Below are 18067 nucleotides of genomic sequence, written 5' to 3'. Positions count from 1 at the left end.
ATAGGATTGGTCCAAGCACAGAACCTTGCGGAACTCCAAAACAAACTTTGGTACGTAAGGACGATTCATTATGAATGTGAACAAACTGAAAACGATCAGATAAATAAGATTTAAACCAGCTCAGTGCAGAACCTTTTAGGCCAATTAAGTGATCCAGTCTCTGCAGTAGAATTTGATGGTCAACTGTGTCAAACGCTGCACTAAGATCTAATTAAACAAGTACAAAGACAAGTCCTTTGTCTAAAGCAATCAGAAGGTCATTTGTAATTTTAACTAGTGCTGTCTCAGTGCTATGATGCACTCTAAATCCTGACTGAAATTTCTCAAATAGATTATTATCATGGAGAAAATCACACAGCTGGTCTGCGACAGATGAAATGAATCTATCCTGAACGTGGTATATCAATAAAGTGCATACACACACACACACACACACACATATATGTATATGTGTGTGTGTGTGTGTGTGTGTGTGTCCACAAAAGGTTAGAGTGCTTGTGTGACTGGGTCACTCAATCCTCTGCACTTAACGATCTTCAGAATCACCTCTGATCACGCAAAACACTTTCTGATTTGTCGACATGTCGACGTCAGTGGCAGTGGCAGTCCGGGAGGACTCGACAAGTAGTGTGTTTTTTTTCCCTCTCTCTCTGTGAGTACGGAATGCAATCGCTGCCTCTGATTGGCTTACGCTGACACTTTATCCTTGACTTAACCAATAGTCATAGTCACTTCATAAAAAGGGCGGTAACGTTACTTGGCGCGTCGAGGGGAAATTAACACAAGACCACAACAAGACAAGAGACATGGCTGCAGAGAACGTAGAAGTTGATAGGCTTGAGAAAATGCCTGAAGGCCCGAACATACTCGGGCGGAACGTACACAGAACGGACTCCGCGGAGGTCCACGCAGACTCAAAGCGGATGTCCGCAAGCCCTGTGCGCGCAAAGCTCAGATTTTATGACCGCGCGGACTCCGCTCCGCGCACCAGTGACTGCTCGGGATGTATTTTTCACATCACAGGGATTTTTCACAGACATTTTTACAGGAAACTACAACGCGGAAGTGCGCTCGACTATGAAAGCCCGAATGACTGCGGACATTCCTCGCAGAGTCCGCTCCACTAATAGTACGCCTGAGTATGTTCGGGCCTTGAGAGTGACAGACACACATCACATGTGTGGAGATACTTCACTTTCCTCCGCTGTGTCAATGTGATGACGTCATCAAATGACTTGTCAACTCGACTTAGATTTTATTGACAGATAAGTCGACCTGAAAAAAATCAAAGTCGTTAATGTCCTACTGTGGACAGAATTAGATTCAAAATGTACAAAAGCTGTAATTGTACTGGAACTCTAACTTGGTGCATTATTAAAAAATATTACATTAAGAATTGACCCCAAAGCTATTAACAAATACAAATGTACTTTTATTTTAATTTTGTCATGGCCGTTTGGCCCACAAACAGCTGTGAACAGCACATTTACTGTAGGGTCACAGTAGACTTTATGCTGCATGTTGTATACACTCTCCAGTCAGCATCAGTGTGACAAGCAGAATGACTGACTAACCACTATCACCAGTCTTTCTAATGCAGTCAGTCTAATCAATATGAAAAGGTAACAAAGATTGAGCTAGTGTAAATGTAAACAAAGTGTTGGTTACTAGTGGCATCAAAGTAACCAGACTATCATTACCTTATGTAAATAAACATCAAAGGTACGGTACCTGAGGAAACATAAAGACACTTCACTGTGTCTCACAGTTTTGTGTAGCTTCTTTAGAAATGCAAAAGACATTCAATTGCCTTCAAAGTGCAAACATGTAAACTGGACATTTTAAACTTCCAACTGTAAACTGTCTAAAAATCCCATCAAAGCTTTAGTGCACTATGCATTAGATATAGAAACAAAGAAAAACAAAATAAACTCAAACTGGAAATTAAACTTGACTTAGACTGTAAACTGTCCTCCTCTCATAACTCTGCTCTCACTTGGGAACTAAAAGATTTTTTTGCAGGAAAAGGAGCTCATTCACATGCCCTTGGGTTGAGGCAGCTCCTTTTTGCGGTGATGATATCACCCGCGGTTGAAAAAACCCTCTCAGATGCGTCACTGGTCCCAGGGACACAGAGGTGTCGCTTTGCTACACAAGCCAAAAGAGGATACTCTCTTTCATTCGACCTCCACCAGGCCAGAGGATTTTCGCTCGGTCTGTAGGCTTCCCCAAGGAGAGACTTCAAGGCGCTGGATTCCTTGGACTTCTTAGGTTAAGGGGGTTCCACCACTCCCTCAACTCCATCAGCCTCATCATCACCATCAGTAGCTTGCTGAGAGAGAGAGAGAGAGAGAGAGAGAGAGAGAGAGAGAGAGAATAGAATAGAATAGAATAGAAGAGTGGGTGGGTTAGGTTAGGATAAAAGCGCAGTGCTCTGAAGAGAGGGGGCTATATATATCCATAAGATACTTAAAATGATTTTTTTGTTTAAAACCAAATAGGTCCTTAAAAGCCCTGTTAAAATTTTATAAAATGCAAAGTGGATTGGGCCACTGGGCAGTTTGGCAGTGGGAAGTAGGTTTTAAACAAAGTACTCCAGCTTCCCAGGGTCTCCAAATTTACATCTTGGGGTTGCTATCAATTAACAGGAGCAAAGTAAAATATTATAAAATAAAATAAAATAAAATAAAATAAGTGCTGGGGTTGGATTAAGAGGTTAGTAGGTGCTTCTAAAATATATAAATAAATAAATACATACTAAAATAAGTGCTGATAAAAAGTCAATAGTAATACATGGGTTAGGGTTAGCTTCTGTCTGGAGAAGGTGTTTCCTAGCTCCTCATCTGACAGGAAGGGCAGGACTTTGAACCGCGGATCCACCGCTGATGCTACATGGAGCATGTCCTTCACATATCTGAAATTTCACACATTTAATTATATCATCACAGGAGGATAATACAGATATTTTCTATACTATACAATACACATTCTCTCTCTCTCTCTCTCTCTCACTCTCTCACTCACTCACTCACTCACACACACACTTCTGTAAGCAATGCATAGCATACCTTGTGCTCAGGTTTTTCTTGATTTCAGCCTTGATGTCCTTAACAACTCTGGAGTCCTCGGGGTTGCTGGTCATCTCCTCCAGCAGCAGGGTGTGCAGAGGTGAAATGACTGACAGAGTTGGGGACTTTTCTTCTGACATGAGCAGCAGAGACAGCTGGTTGCTGTTCCAAAAAGCATTCAAGCATTTCCAGCTGTCTCTTTCCACCGGGTCACTAAATCAATAGTGAGCTTGTGTGCTGGCAGCTGCAGTAGCTTCTGTTTTTCATTGAGGATGCGGGTGGCTGTCATACTGCAGTGAAATGTACCTCACTCTCCCAAGCAGAGGTGCAACATTTGGGAGTTTGAGGCCTGCTTGCAAGGCAAGGTTTATGATGTGAGCGAAGCAGCCGACGTGTGTTAGCCCCATTATCTCCACCGCACAGACCATATTGACAGAGCGGTGGTCAGTTTCAACTTCGGTGGTCTGTAGAATATGCGAGAGGAGGTTCTACTCATCATCTATAGGCTGTTTTATCGCTGTTGAGTTTAAGGAAGTTAGATGTGAGCCAGAATTTGATTGTCGGAAAGACAGGTGTTAAGGGAGGAGGGTGGGAGGGTGGAGTTTGGTTTAGTGGAGAGGTAGAGCTGGGTGTCATTCGCAAAGCAGTGGCAATGGATGTTGAATTTTCGAAAAATACTGCCAAGTGGGAGGAGATAGGTAATGAAGAGAAGGGGCCCCAGGACAGAGCCTGAATGAACTGAGTGCGACTGGAGAGATATTTGGATCATCTTTGGAGGTGTTTGGATCTAGACCAGGTTTTTTCAATATTGGGGTGACGGCTGCAGTTTTGAAGAGAGTAGAGAACAATTCCAGTGGTGAGTGAGGAATGGATGATGGCAGAGAAGAAGGGGAGCAGAGAGGAGAGGCAGGATTTGACCAGAGCTGTAAGAAGGGGATCGAGCTGACAAGTGGAAGGCTTGGATTTGCGGATGAGGTCAGAGATTTCAGATGTGTAAGGGAGTTGGAAACTGGAGAAAGGCTGACAGTGGGGGAGAAGTTTAGAGGAGGAGAGAGGTAGAGAACCAATACTTAAGTGCTGGCGGATTTTGTGAATTTTGTCAGTGAAGAAGTGCATTAAGGAGTCACAGGTGTGGGGGGCAGAGAGTCAGGGGGTTAGAGAATTTTGTTGAGGAGTGAGAACATAGTCTTGGTGTTACCTTCATTGGACCAGATCAGGCCGGAGTAGTAATTTGATTTGGTCTGAGCAATTGAGTCCTTACAGTGTAACAGGTGAGTTATGTATAGTTCTCTAGTTGACAACATTTGGCTTTGATGGACCAGAGTTGGGGGGTGAACCAGGGGACAAATGGAGTGAAGGTAACAGACTGTGTTTTCACTGGAGCAAGACAGTTGAGAATGTTGTTTAAACCATTATTGTAATGAGTAGCCAGTTCATCAGGGGTGGATTGGTCAAGGATCAGAATATTTTCAATGCAGGAAGAGAGGTTATCCATGTTAATGTCCTTAATATTGCGGAATGAAATGAGACGGGATGGCTTGGCAGGAGAGAGACAGAGAGTAACATTAAATGAGATGAGGAAGTAGTGAGTTGTATGAAGTTCATCAACTGTACAGTTGGAGGGGGTGAGACCAGAGCAGCAGATTAAGTCCAGAGTATGATCTTTTCTGTGAGTGGGAAAATCAATGAACTGATGAAATCCAAAACTGTCAAGGCAGGATAAGAAGTCTAAAAAGATAAAAAGGGTTCTATTGTCTACATGTATGTTGAAGTCTCCCAGCAATATTACGTTTGGTGAGAGAGATGATAAGTGGGTGAGGAGAGCAGAGAAGTCATTTAAAAAGTCATTCTGAGACTTCGGAGGACAGTAAACAGTAGCAATGATGGTGGGCTAGGCATTCCATAGAGCTGAAGGCTGGGACAGAAACGGGCAGAACTTTCCACCTTTTACATTGAATTATCGCGAGACCTTCTCCGCGACCAGAGCCGCGGGGTTGACAGATGTAAACAAACCCCGGAGGAGTGGAGTCATTGCATTGTGAAAAGTCATGAGGTTGTTGCCAAGTTTCAGTTAAACAGAGAAAGTCAAGCTTATGGTAAGTGAGGAGATCCTGGATGAGATGTCCCTTGCTCGTGAGTGAGCGGATGGTGAGCAGACCGAAGTTGATAGCAGAGGTGTCATGTTTGAAAGTAGCGTTAGCCGACCTAGCCAGGCTGGCTAATACGCTGTGGTCAACAGTCCAGGCAGCGATTCTGGAGGGGCAGCAAGTGGTGGACCAGAAGGAGTTGATTGCCTTGGAGTTGTGGAGATGGAAATTCCAGCGGAACCCACGGTGGACGTATCTCCGGCGAGGCAGGAGTGCAATGTTAGGGTGGAGGTGCAGTGTAGCCACCGGAGGCTCAGACAGGTGGAGGCGGATCCGGAGGAGCTCAGCAGCGGTGTACTGGAGTAAACCAGACCAGGTTGATGGACGAGCAACAGGAGAGTCCAGGCTAGTGCGGACCAGATAAGAATGATGCTAGTCCACATTGCAAGCGATGTCAGCAGATATGGTTGCGAAGCCGGGTGGAGGTGAGTCAGGCAGGTAACATCAGCAGTAGGCTAATGTTAGCCGGCTCACACATAACCACACAGAAGAGACACCTAGAATTGTTCGTCATCCCGGGAGGATGAAAGGGTGTACTCTCGCTTGAGTGCAATAACTAGCACACGTCCAGAAGGCGATAAAAACCATAAAAAACCTAGTCTCGACACCAGACAATCAGAGATCTCCGCCTTCTGATAGTCTGGGGACACTCCTTTCTAAAGTGTGTTTAACACACTGGCAAAAACGGCCGGCAACAAAGCAGCGCCTCTTGCATTTTTGAAAAGGACACGCCTTCTTGGAAATGTGTGCTCCCCCTTTTCTCGTCCGCAAGGAAACAAACACACAGAGAGCTTGAAAATGGATGCCGAGAGATTTAACTCCGTTTTATCAAATGTGTGCTCATCCGTGAAAAAAATATTTTTTCCAGCGGATGTCTTAGTTACAACATTATTGAGCTAACTGGAGTAGTTTCATGTCGTATCTAACAACGGGAGGCTTTTAACAGATGACGTCCTGTTACCTTTGCTGCTGCTGTTAGTTGTCCCTGTCAGCTGCAGCCACTGATGCTTTCTAGACATCGTGATTTCCTAAAACTGAATAAATACCACACATAGCAACAGAAAACTGCTTTGCTAGCTCAATCATGTTGTAACTAAGATATCCGCTGGAAAAGATATTTTTTTCACGGACCGTTTAATGAGTTATTACCTATTACAGACACTGCTAACGGCTAACAGGGCTAACAGCTAACGGTTAGCCCAGCTAAACGTGCACACAGAAATAGTAATGTTTGTTCAATCATTGTGTTTATAGACTTTACAAACATCGGATTAGTCCAAACGGTGATACAGTGATGTGAAAAATGTGATATATAGGCTATATATATAGCTAAAAGCTCTGCTGGTTTTCTACCTGGAAGTATTTGTAAACAACAAGGCGATTCTCTCTATAATCCGGCCGGATGGATGAGTCATGGCCTTATAAAAGATTATGTTTGTTTCTTTTAGTTGGCGAGAATGTGTTGCTGCAAACGCGACAAACATCCACTGAACTTTGACAGTGTTTTCTGCAAGCACGGCTGAGCCATTTTGTACCACTACACGTGCTTCTAGTGGGACTATGTTTACAAGCACAAGAGTTCAGCGAGCCACCGAAGGACCGCCCTGCAGATTTACTATTGGTTCTGCAACCTAGGGAGTTTTTTTTTTAAACTCTGAAACTGTATCCGCCCATCTAAACACAAAATCAGGGAGAAAGTCATCAGTCTTTAGTTAAGCAAAGCATCTAAAGACTGACTTGTGAGTCTATAAAAAAAACATAAAAACTTTTAAAAGGTTACCGGTGAGCAGCAGCAGCAGCAAGTTGCGCCAGCATCCACTCAACCGGAATTGGTTGTGATACACATATATAACTATTTAAGTATATAATCTTGTAATACATTAACACTTCTAGAGCACACACACACACACACACACACACACACACACACACACGCACACATATTAAATACACAACCCCAGGTCCTATGTGAATCCACAGCTAAAGTAAAAATGCTGAGCAAATCCACAAACATTCATTTGACCCAACATAGCACAAAAACTGCAACTATTACATGAACAGACAGCTTTGTATAAAACATGAAATGTGTGCAATCCCCAAAATGCTTTCTCAGGATGGATGGTAAATCCTTGTAGGCTGTGATGAAGTTTGTGCACGAATCATTCTTCATCTCAAAAACTTCAAGCATGGACTTCAGATATGGTCATGAGTGATCTGGTGGGGAATCTTCATCTGCATCTGCCGTATCTCCTCTGCCGCTTTCAGCTGTCATTCTAGGCAGAATCACCACCGACAATTGCTCACCTTACCTTTTTTCCCTGCAGTCTATTGCTGATTGTACAGCCTCGTGCGATTCTTCAGCAGCAGCGGAATCATCTCTCATTCATCAAGTCCTCCAGTTAAGGCAATTTCACCTAAGTCATATTGTCAACACGCTTTTCTGCCTCCGTTTCCTTCTTCAGTCTCGAGCTCAGTGTCGTGTACAGATTCAAGATGTGGGCCCAAACTAAATGTAACATGATTTGTTTCTCCGGGACACGCTGCATACATACACCCGGATTGCCACGCGCCATCCCCCGTTACTCCGGCCAAGCTTCCACGCACACCTTGCTTCAGTCCCTGGACATGCTTCACCTCCGCCTCGTCATCGTCATCATCACCGCAGGCCTCCACATGCAGCGGCCACCACTCTCAGCCGACCGGTCCACTCACAGCTGGTGTCCACCCCGAACCAGCACTTCATTCTGTCTCCAGCCTCTCCAGCCCTGGAGCTCCCGAATCCCTCACGGCAAGAGAGCCGGCGGTTTAAGCCATCCGATCATCAGCCTCCCTCACTGTTAAGTTAAGTGTGTCTCATATGATCAGCCTACTACTCCATTCAGTGCCGCAGACAATATTATCACTGCATCATTAATATGAAGTGATTTATTTAATGCTCTCGTCACCCCCGTTTAAATGGGAAAACAATTACCGTAATACTGTAATAGCGGCGGGCCTCGATTTTCAGCTCACTGGGTTTCATCAAAGTAAGCATATTAAGCAGGCACGCTATGTCCTCCGTTCTCAACGGTATTCACTTTAAGATAAGCGATTTTTCCTCTTAATCTTCATTCATAAAATAAATAAACTCACGTGTGCATCATGGCGCTATCTTACCACACTTTCTGTATCATTTCAATCATAAACCCTTCAGCGATTCTCCAGTGGGGTTGTGCAGGTTTTTCAGGTGACCGAGAATATACTTCTAGCACAATCAATTAAAAACGCCTCATTGCAGCACTCATATTTATTTATTTATTTGTTTATTTAAGTCTAAGGGGCAGTGCACATTAATGAACATTTATAGGCCTATGTAAATATGCCGGATTATAGCCCCAGGCTAATTTTCATCTGTAGTCCCTTGGCAGGTTGATCTTACAGAGTAGTAAGAGAAGAGAGAGAGAGAAAAAAAAAAAAACGTTAGAAGAAAGGAGAAAAGGAAAAACATGAGATAGTGAATACATCAGTTCACCGAGGACAAAAGGAGGAAAAAATACATATACCATATAAGATAAAACATAACAACATGGTGTACAGACATCAAAAACTGGGGCCATTGAGGTGAATGTCTGTCCAGTCCAGTGTATGAAATTGAGTCCAAATGTATGTGGATATAAAAAAAAAACACACACACACAAAAAAAACCAAAAACAATAAACAGCGACAGTAATTGAGTCCACATAGAATTCTATGTCAGAGTTATTGCACAATGCCCATAGCCACGCATTTCAAGTATTTCCGCCAGTGCCAGTGCTGATAGATAAATATAAATATAGACCAATGGTCACATTTCACAAAGTGCTAAGTGCTGGTGATAATGCACTATGCCCATGATGTGCTACATGCTAATATTTGACTAAAGAATATACTACCCATGATTACATATTTGGTTGTTTCTGAGCCACGCTTTTAAGTGACCCTTGAAAATAGCAAGGCTGGAGCTTTCTCTGATACTATTTGCATTCCCTTTCTTTCAGGAAACACAGCGTAGTTCGCATGCGTGTCTAAAGTATGCACGTGCTCTCACAACAGCTGTTTCATCAGGTGACAATAAAAAAAATAAATAAAATAAAATACTCAAAGGATAAGTATGGCGGCATCTATTGCAGTACCATTACCTCCATCTGCCTGATTCTTGTCATTTATCATATTTAGAACTCAGCCGCCCGGATCATCACCTGTATCTAATTATCTGACCTCATCACCCCTGTTCTCATCCAACTTCATTGGCTTCCTGTACTATACCACATCCTCAAAAAAAAAAAAAATAAATAAATTTGGCATTCCCTCTATCTGGACATTGTGCACTAGCCTACATTTGTTCCTATGTTGATGTTTTGTTTTAATGTTGTCTTACTGATCTTTTCTTCCATGCTCCATAGGTGACCTTGGCTGTCTTGAAAGGCGCCTCCAAATACAATGTATTATTATTATTATTATTATTATTATTATCATTATTATTATTATCATAATTATCATCATTATATGGACAGTAATACAGAAGCAGCCATTGGCACGTCTTGGGCTCCCTCCACCATGGTTGATTAACATGCACATTAAGAAAGGGGCAGTCAGTCTGCACCTACAGGGCTTTTATTTAGTGAGATTTATTTCACCTAGTAGTGATAATGTTTTGAACCACCATTCTGACACACATCGTAGTCATGACAGCTGGGGCTCAATCATCTGGTTCACTCTATTCTATTCTATTAAGAGGTCCTCGCAAGCAGCTCCTTCCTGGCGGTGCTCCAGGCATTTTCTCAACCCTTGCGCTATTTTTAATTGTCATGTTTCCAGTCTGTCTGCAGTTTAGTGGTATGCACACTGATCAGGTCTGGTAATCACAGTTCCCAGTTGTAAATGGTCTAACTTAATTCGAGCTGTCCTTCACAATTATATCCATCACAGATTCACCATTCACGTTGTCATCCATGAATCGGGCCCGGAACATGCCTCAATCCCGTCATGCAGAGCAGTATGCAGGGCAGCGTCTAATCAGCCTGATCTTTTCCTGTTTTCACGCACTTTAAGGACATGCATAGTAGTTGTCAACTCATTTGAGCTCAGCAAGTAGCTGTGTGATCGCCCCCTCATGCACATGGCATCATTGCGCCATGACGCTCCGTTCGTATTTAGCAGTGATCCAGAGCATCATTTGTCAGCTGCCTGCAGGGGAAATGTAGCCGGTCAGCATACACTTGAAGATGCCCATGCAATCTCCAATTGAGTGACACTCGTCCAGTTCAGTGGTAGGGCTTTTATCATAGGACCCACTACATCTAATTGGGCAATAATCTTGATCCACTTATTGTTGAGATAGATGCATCTAGCTTTGCACTTCCCAATCAGTGTTGGTAATATCTTTTAAGGCTGAGCAATACAGGGAGGAAGAAATATATAAATGAATAAACAAATAAATTCATCTCTTTAATAAAAATAAATAAATAAATTTAAAAAAACATTAGGGCGGCACGGTGGTGTGGTGGTTAGCACTCTCGCCTCACAGCAAGAGGGTTGCCGGTTCGATCCCGGGCGTGGGAGCCCTTCTGTGCGGAGTTTGCATGTTCTCCCCGTGTCAGCGTGGGTTCTCTCCGGGCACTCCGGCTTCCTCCCACAGTCCAAAGACATGCAGATTGGGGACTAGGTTAATTGATAACTCTAAATTGTCCATAGGTGTGGACATATGTGAGCGTGAATGGTTGTTTGTCTCTATGTGTCAGCCCTGCGATAGTCTGGCGACCTGTCCAGGGTGTACCCTGCCTCTCGCCCGATGTAGCTGGGATAGGCTCCAGCCCCCCGCGACCCTCAAGAGGATGAAGCGGTTAGAAGATGAATGAATGAAAAAAAAACATTATAAAAAAGTGATCAAAATAACATACAAAGACAGGGATCAAACATGCAGCAGCACAATGTTACTCCTCATACACACTGTCAGCAGCAGGCCCCTTGGTGTGCTGCTAAGCATGATTGGTTCAAGACACACCTGAAACATGCATTGGTTATGGCTAAGTGGCGACATTTTCAAATGCAAGTTCACAATCAGTTTCACTATCACTTGCAGCATTCTCAGACATAACTGGTCTTTTCTGGACACTTTTCCCCACAAATGCATCATGCTAATGTTTAGCACAAGCTAGGGCATTTTAAATTGCATAAATAGCCTCGCAGCTAGCAGACTCTCTCCTACTCACGCTAAACCAGGGCAAACTCAAACACCTAACTATGTCAGTTCTACCAAATAAAACCAGTAGCATGGCTACCTGACCTTTTCAAGCTGTTCTGGCCATTGGTGACCCTACGTTAATCATCATAATCCCAACTGCCACGATAATTGCCAGGGCAGAATTTTAAATGGGTAGCACGTACTCACTGGTTTTTGGGGGGAGGTAGGTACGGCGCCATTCTAGCACCAATTCATAAATCAAACTTCTGCTCCCCAAATTCTCACTAACTCATTCAAGTAGCTCACTTATGGTTTGTCCTATTGCCCACCTTTATATTCGATGGAGCCACAGTCATGCATCAGCCATTTGCCATTTCTGTTTGGTTATCTTATTGCTGTTGCATCTTTGCTGCCCTGAAATTTGCTTGTTGTGCAGTCCTATGTTCCTTGCACTCGTTCATGTTTCCAATTCCGTCTGCCTCAGTTCGGTTAGGATGGCTGTCATTTATCCCACGTTCCCTCGATACCCATGCTCTACGCGTTCTCATGCTGTTTGCTCAGTCATCCGTGGCCCTCTAACTAAATGCGGCATGCACGAACACCTACTCATCCGCTACTGCTCACCTATCGTTTTATAATCCTCAATCATGCATCACCCATGAATATTCCATTTTGGTTATATAATCACAAATTCTATCTGCCAATTCTCTATCTGCTGGTCCTGGGACATATTCTGCTGTATTCATTTATTCAAGTTGGCCGTGAATTAATGCAATTTTATTGGTTAATTTCCTTTTACCTCATTCGCCTTATCTCTCGCTCATTTACATGGTCTTCTGGACCTCACGCAAATGCACAATCACTGTTTGTGGGACCTCATGCTGTATGCACTAACAACCTTGGTCTTCAAACCTCATGGATGCTCTATCATGTTCTGTGGGACCCCATGCTGTATGCACTAACAACCTCAGTCTTCGGACCTCATGCAAATGCTCTATCATGTTCTGTGGGACCTTATGCTGTATGCACTAACAACCTCGGTCGTCTGACCTCAGGCAAATGCTGTATCATATTTCGTGGGACCTCATGCTGCATGCTCTAACACCTGTGGTGTTTGGGACCTCATGCCAATGCCCCACCATGGTCTGTGGGACCTCATGCTTTATGCTCTGCCTCCCTCTGTCTTCAGGACCTCATGCAAATGCCCCATCATGGCCCATGAGACCTTATGCTGTATGCCCTAACACCCTCGGTCTTCGGACCTCATGCAAATGCCCCATCATGATCTGTGGACCCCACGCTGTATGCTCTAACAGCCCTGGTCTTCGGGAACTCATGCAAATGCCCCTCATGGTCTGTGGACCTCATGCACCACACCAAGGTCATTGGACCACCTCAGAATGTTTCCCCTGCAACACTTAATTTTCTTTGGTCGTGGGACCCATTTAATTTCTGTTTGTCATATCGTAAGTAATTTATGTTTGGTCGTCGGACCTTATTTTAATTTTTCCATTTTATTTAAGTTGGTCTTCCGACCTTAGTTTCTGTTTGGTATGTGACCTTTTATTTTGTTCGGCCTTCTGACCTTTTATTTTGTTCTACTGATGGTCTTTAGGACTCCAGTTTGTGCACCCAGGTCTACGGGACCTCATGCTTATACACGGTAATTTCTTTTCGACCAATGGGCCATAATTTCTGTTTGTCAAGATGACTTTAATTTCTTTTTGGTCGCCGGACCTTATTTTGCTTTCACCATTTTATTTGAGTTGGTCTTATGATCTTAATTTTCATTCGGTCTTATGACCTTTTGTTTACGTTTGGTCTTTATTGATCTTTTATTATTTTCTGCATACATAGGCCCAGATCACTAGGACCTCGCATCAGTCACGTTAATCTCAGTTTGGTCATCAGACCCTTAATTTCTGTTGCTGTCATGCTGAAAATTGCTGACTTTAATTTATGTTTGGTCGTCCCACCTTTGCCTTTTGTTTGCATTACCTTAAGTTTGGTCTTCTGACCTTAATTTATGTTTGGTCTTACGATCTTTCATTTCTGTTGGTCCTTGTTGACCTTTTATTTCGTGCAGGCAAAACCGCCGAATGACATCACAGGAGCTTTAGCAGCAGTGGTCAAACCAAACTGGTGTCCAGTGTTCCACCCGCACTGTACGTGGCCGACTTTTAGATCATGGCTTAAGGTCCTACGAGGCTATCAAGAAGTCCCTGATCAATGAGAGACAGAGGTTAGCCCGGCGTCGTTGGGCCCAGGCACATAAGAACTGGACAGCCAGGAATTGGAAGAAGATTTTGTGGTCAGATGAGTCCAGTTTCCAGCTTTATCTTCCCCCTACTAATGTGAGGGTACGCAGAAGGCCAGGCGAAGCATTATCTCCAGCATGTACAGTACCTACTGTCAAGAATGGTGGAGGCAGTATCATGGTTTGGGGATGCATGAGTGCTGCTGGTGTTGGTCATCTCACTGTCTGTGATGGCACATTGAACTCTACCAAGTATTGTACCATTCTCCAAACCCACATGCTCCCTTCTGCGCGTGCACTGTTCAGTCGAGGTAAAAACTGGATGTTTGAACAAGATAATGCCCCTTGCCACACATCCAAGGCCAGTAGAACTTGGCTGCAGGAGCACAGTATCCAGGTCTTAGAGTGGCCAGCTCAATCCCCGGACATGAGCCCCATTGAAAATCTGTGGTGGATTATCAAAAGGTCTGTTTCAAAGCATAAACCAAAGAATTTAGAAGAATTAAAAGCAGTAATTCAAGAAGAATGGGACAAGATTACCCCTCAACAGTGTGAAAGGCTCGTGGGGAACATGCCAGCCAGGATTAGAGCTCTACTACGTGCCAATGGCAGGACTACTAAATATTAATTTGATGATGTGATGGTTTATTTATTTTTTGTTCAGTTTTGAATACATTCTCTGTTATTTGTTGACTTTGATACCGACAATGTTGAGAACTGACATATTGAAACTGTCAAGAATTTAGTTTTGTTAGTTTTTCTTGTAAACAATAAACAAAAAAATATAATTTGTATTTGTTTAGCCCAACAGTAAGAGGAGAGTCAGGGTTTGTGTCAGTTTATGGAAGCTTGCTGAGGTCATAAAGGATGGTTGGTCCTGCACAAGAGATGCTGTGTTAGTGGAAAAAAAAGAAAAGTGTGTCAGATGCACTTGAGCAGGTAGGAGTTGCAGTTGGCTCCTCTACTGCAGTCACAGAGCTTCCCAATGCGAGGGCCGAACTTCATGGCACACCGGTCACCCATCCCACACTGAGGGGAGGAGGGTGATACAGTGGTTACTCACATCCGTTCAGATACTGCCCAATAAGGCTGTGAAAATTCCAGCAATGCTTGGCAATATCAACACTGCAGGAGGCGAATATTACTATCAACATATGGAGCAAATACTAGCTCAGGCCCTTCCACTGGTTCATTTGCTGTGATTGACTGTTTCCATTTTCAGTTAATTCCTCTGATTTTCCCAGAGAAGGAGGCTGAGATATTAATTATTCTCAGTGAAATCATTAAATCCAGTTCATTAACTGCTTTTGTCGTATTTCAGGAGGATTGAAAGGTTTTGTAGCTTTTCAGTTTTCCTTCCTCAGCTAATTGGAGTTGGCCAGTAATCATGATTAGTCTGTGACTGCACTGAGTAAGAAACATTCTTGTTGGCATTTTGTTGTTATCATTTAATTACTGTTAGGTATCTTTTGCTAACTGGTTTAATTAAACAGCAATGGAGTGTTGTCAAGCGAATCAGTAAATTACATTCTGCTCTTCATTACAAAGAATAAGCTACAGGTGCATTTAGAGCTGCATTGCATAAATATAGTGAATAAAATGAAGTTACCACAGGGATGCTTCCTCTTTTCTCAGTGGAGGAAATGCGATGATGTATCCTGCCCAGCAGAGCCTCGAGTACTTCCATCTGCTCAGCGGAGATTAGATCACAAAACACAAACACAACATATCAAATCAGAGCTGTCTGTGCATGTTCATCTTTTAAATATCCCAATTTTTTACTTTGTCCACACTGTATGACAGCATCACATATATGTAGGCTACTCTACTGTCTGTAACTTTTCAGTGAAGTCATGTGATACTTTTAAACCCAAGATGCTGTGCTTTTTCGAGCTGCACTGTTCAATAAGATGGAAATATCCTACATGTCTTATGCATCGTTTTACACATTTCCCTGCATTTCTAGCCTGACATAGCTGCTCCACTGGATGTTAAAATAAAGTTCTGTGGGTTTGAACACTGATTGGCTGCCCTGCATTATCAGAGTTTAGGATGTTAACATAAAAATAAAGTGAATAAATTCTGACTTTCCCTTTAACAATCATGACAAAAAGCACTTAGAAATATTTTTTTTTTTAAAAAAATATGGAGATAGATTTGTCTATGCATCTGCAAAGGCACAAATTCTATTTGGTTGTCAATTTTATGCTTGCAGATTTGCATTTAATGTACACCGAGTCTTCTTTTTGGGTGGAATTTGTTCTTATCTGGAAAACACTATTTTGACTTTATGTTTTCTATATTTGTGGAAGTTGTTTTATATCTATAGATTACATGTTTACCCACATATTGTTGATCTCCTCAGACAGTTAATATTGAGGCAAATATATCTCCATAAAGACCATGTGAAGGCTTTCATTCTAAAGACCACGCAAAGCCAAGATCGTTTGTTGTGCATCTCTTAAAGTGGTTGTGCAGTAAACCACGACTTTAAAATACATTTGAAATGTTTTCTGCAAGTTCTGTTTACTGAACTAAAGAAATGATTTTTTTTTAATCCATGAGTTTTTGAAAAGTTGTGTTTTCATGAGTGCATGATATTCTCTGTTTCTCTTATTTTCATTTTAATGTTACGGGTGATCTGTTCTGCATAAGTTAGAAAGAAACCAATGTATCATCAGGGATCCTAATCGCAATCACTGACATTTCTCTTTAAGCGAACATGTATGGAGCATCTTACCACTGATACTGACCAGGTCTCTGTCTGCGCGTGGCTCGGGTTTGTTCACTCCAAAGTCCTCTGCATAGACGTCCTGTGATGCCTGGCCTTGACAAATGACGGACAGCAGGCACACAAACAGCAGTCTGCGTAGCATCCCGGAGCTCTCCATGATGCCGGTACCCGGTGGAGGAGGAAGAGAAGGAGAGAGGTCTCAGCAGGAGGCAGCAGATCAGGACTGGAGGAGCAGAGGGTTACAGCAGGTCGGTTACAGCAGGTCCACAGGAGATTGTCCCTCCACCCACCGGACCTGCTCCTCTCTCGGACGGCACCGCCCAAGAGAGGCCACGGCAGGATTTACAAGGGGAGTCTGTGGCGGGCATGTCAAAGCAGGAGAAAGCAAATAACACTCGAAATTCAATTTGCAGATAGAACAGATCTAGTGCAAAGTCGCGACGTCTTTACACGAAGTCCAGAAATAGGCTGTTTAAACTGCATGAGACCAGCTCACATCAGGAAACATTTGAAGTCCATATCAAACACCCTGGTCACAGGATATTCTGTCAGGTAAATTACAGAATGCCTTTAATGCCCTTTTGTTCATTTACCAACACCGTAAACAGCTCAAAAAGGTAATAAGTCACCACAATTAATAATTTAATTACTCACCAAAACACTGTAATGATTATTATTGAATAAGTAGTAGGCTAATAAAACTTTTCTGTAAAGTACAACCCTATAAACACGCACTTACTGTGGATTTCCGTCAGATTATTTAAGATGACCACCAGACCTAAAACTGAGTTCCTCATTAAGGGTGCAGGTGGTCAGGTCTCTGAGGAGGGTCAGTGTGGCTTCACAGTGGTGACTTTGCTGCACTGCAAATTATTTCCAGACAGTAATGTAGGCCTAAGTAAGTAATGTGCTGCCAAAATGTTGACAGCACATTACAGGACCAAAACAGAAGTTACCCTTTTTGTTGTTTGCAACACCTGCACAGAAAGGTCATTTCATTATTGATTTCATAAAGTCTCTCTGGTGTGTGTAACTATGTACTTTTCTGATGCAGGGCAGCAGGACAGTAAAGCAAAAAAATTAAGGTTCGGTCAATATACGCTGGAAAAATAGAAGATGGAGGGTTGTTCAATTTACATATATGCAAGAATAAGAATAACTTATCCCCCAGGGGAAATTCAATAACTCGTATATATTAAATAATTGATTTATATTTATCTTTGAAACATGATTAAATCTTATAAAGGTATTACGATCTTGAGGGACTTAAAATTTGCATCATGTTAAGAAGATAGAAAGTAGTTACGTTTCATCAGCCAGAAATGGGAAATCCCGCCCCCTGTGGGCGGGGTCTGGGATGGAAAAACTGTTGCTGTAGACTTTCCGTCTCTGCCATCTTTTCCCTCGCTTTGGACGCACAACTGTGAATTTGGACAGCTTTCTACACGGTTAAAGCAGCTGTGCGGAACATTTCGTTTTCGTGGATTATAGCGCCCCTTTGGTCAAAGTGGTATGACACCCACAGCCTGGTGTCGTAAAATTCCGACTGCAGCCGGCAATTACCGCATACATTTGTTTTGGAGAGCGAGAGGATTAACTAACATCAGGTCAGTCCAAGTAATTAGTGGAAACAGCAAAATTACTCAGTAAATTCTCCTG

At 42.9% G+C, this 18067-nt stretch overlaps 1 protein-coding gene and 1 long non-coding RNA gene across 2 annotated transcripts; both read right to left on the bottom strand.

Moving 5' to 3' along the window:
- Positions 1-1284: 1284 nt before the first annotated feature.
- LOC125905695 (uncharacterized) lies at positions 1285-3102 on the bottom strand. The gene is made up of 3 exons (XR_007451686.1): positions 3069-3102; positions 2794-2914; positions 1285-2332 (listed from the first exon to the last, which is right to left on the bottom strand). It is a non-coding gene; the product is annotated as an uncharacterized LOC125905695 (long non-coding RNA).
- Positions 3103-14592: 11490 nt separating this feature from the next.
- cartl (cocaine- and amphetamine-regulated transcript-like) lies at positions 14593-16965 on the bottom strand. Its single transcript, XM_049603708.1, has 3 exons — positions 16428-16965; positions 15284-15361; positions 14593-14703 (listed from the first exon to the last, which is right to left on the bottom strand). Exons 1-3 carry the CDS (start codon positions 16563-16565, stop codon positions 14596-14598), a joined length of 324 nt encoding a protein of 107 aa, XP_049459665.1. The 5' UTR covers positions 16566-16965; the 3' UTR covers positions 14593-14595.
- Between the last annotated feature and the right edge of the window lie 1102 nt (positions 16966-18067).

Source organism: Epinephelus fuscoguttatus, linkage group LG2 (assembly GCF_011397635.1).
Source record: "Epinephelus fuscoguttatus linkage group LG2, E.fuscoguttatus.final_Chr_v1".
Lineage (NCBI taxonomy): Eukaryota > Metazoa > Chordata > Actinopteri > Perciformes > Serranidae > Epinephelus > Epinephelus fuscoguttatus.
The sequence above is the reverse complement of the archived record's forward strand: the minus strand, read 5'-3'. Positions and strand labels throughout refer to the sequence as shown.

Bases quoted from the DNA above. Each gene is read 5' to 3' on its own strand.
- cartl (XM_049603708.1), bottom strand. From the start codon at position 16,565: ATGGAGAGCTCCGGGATGCTACGCAGACTGCTGTTTGTGTGCCTGCTG. The intron at 15,362-16,427 runs GTCAGTATCAGT...TCCGCTGAGCAG, and splicing joins CACGCGCAGACAGAGACCTG to ATGGAAGTACTCGAGGCTCT. The intron at 14,704-15,283 runs GTAACTTCATTT...TCCTCCCCTCAG, and splicing joins AAAGAGGAAGCATCCCTGTG to TGTGGGATGGGTGACCGGTG.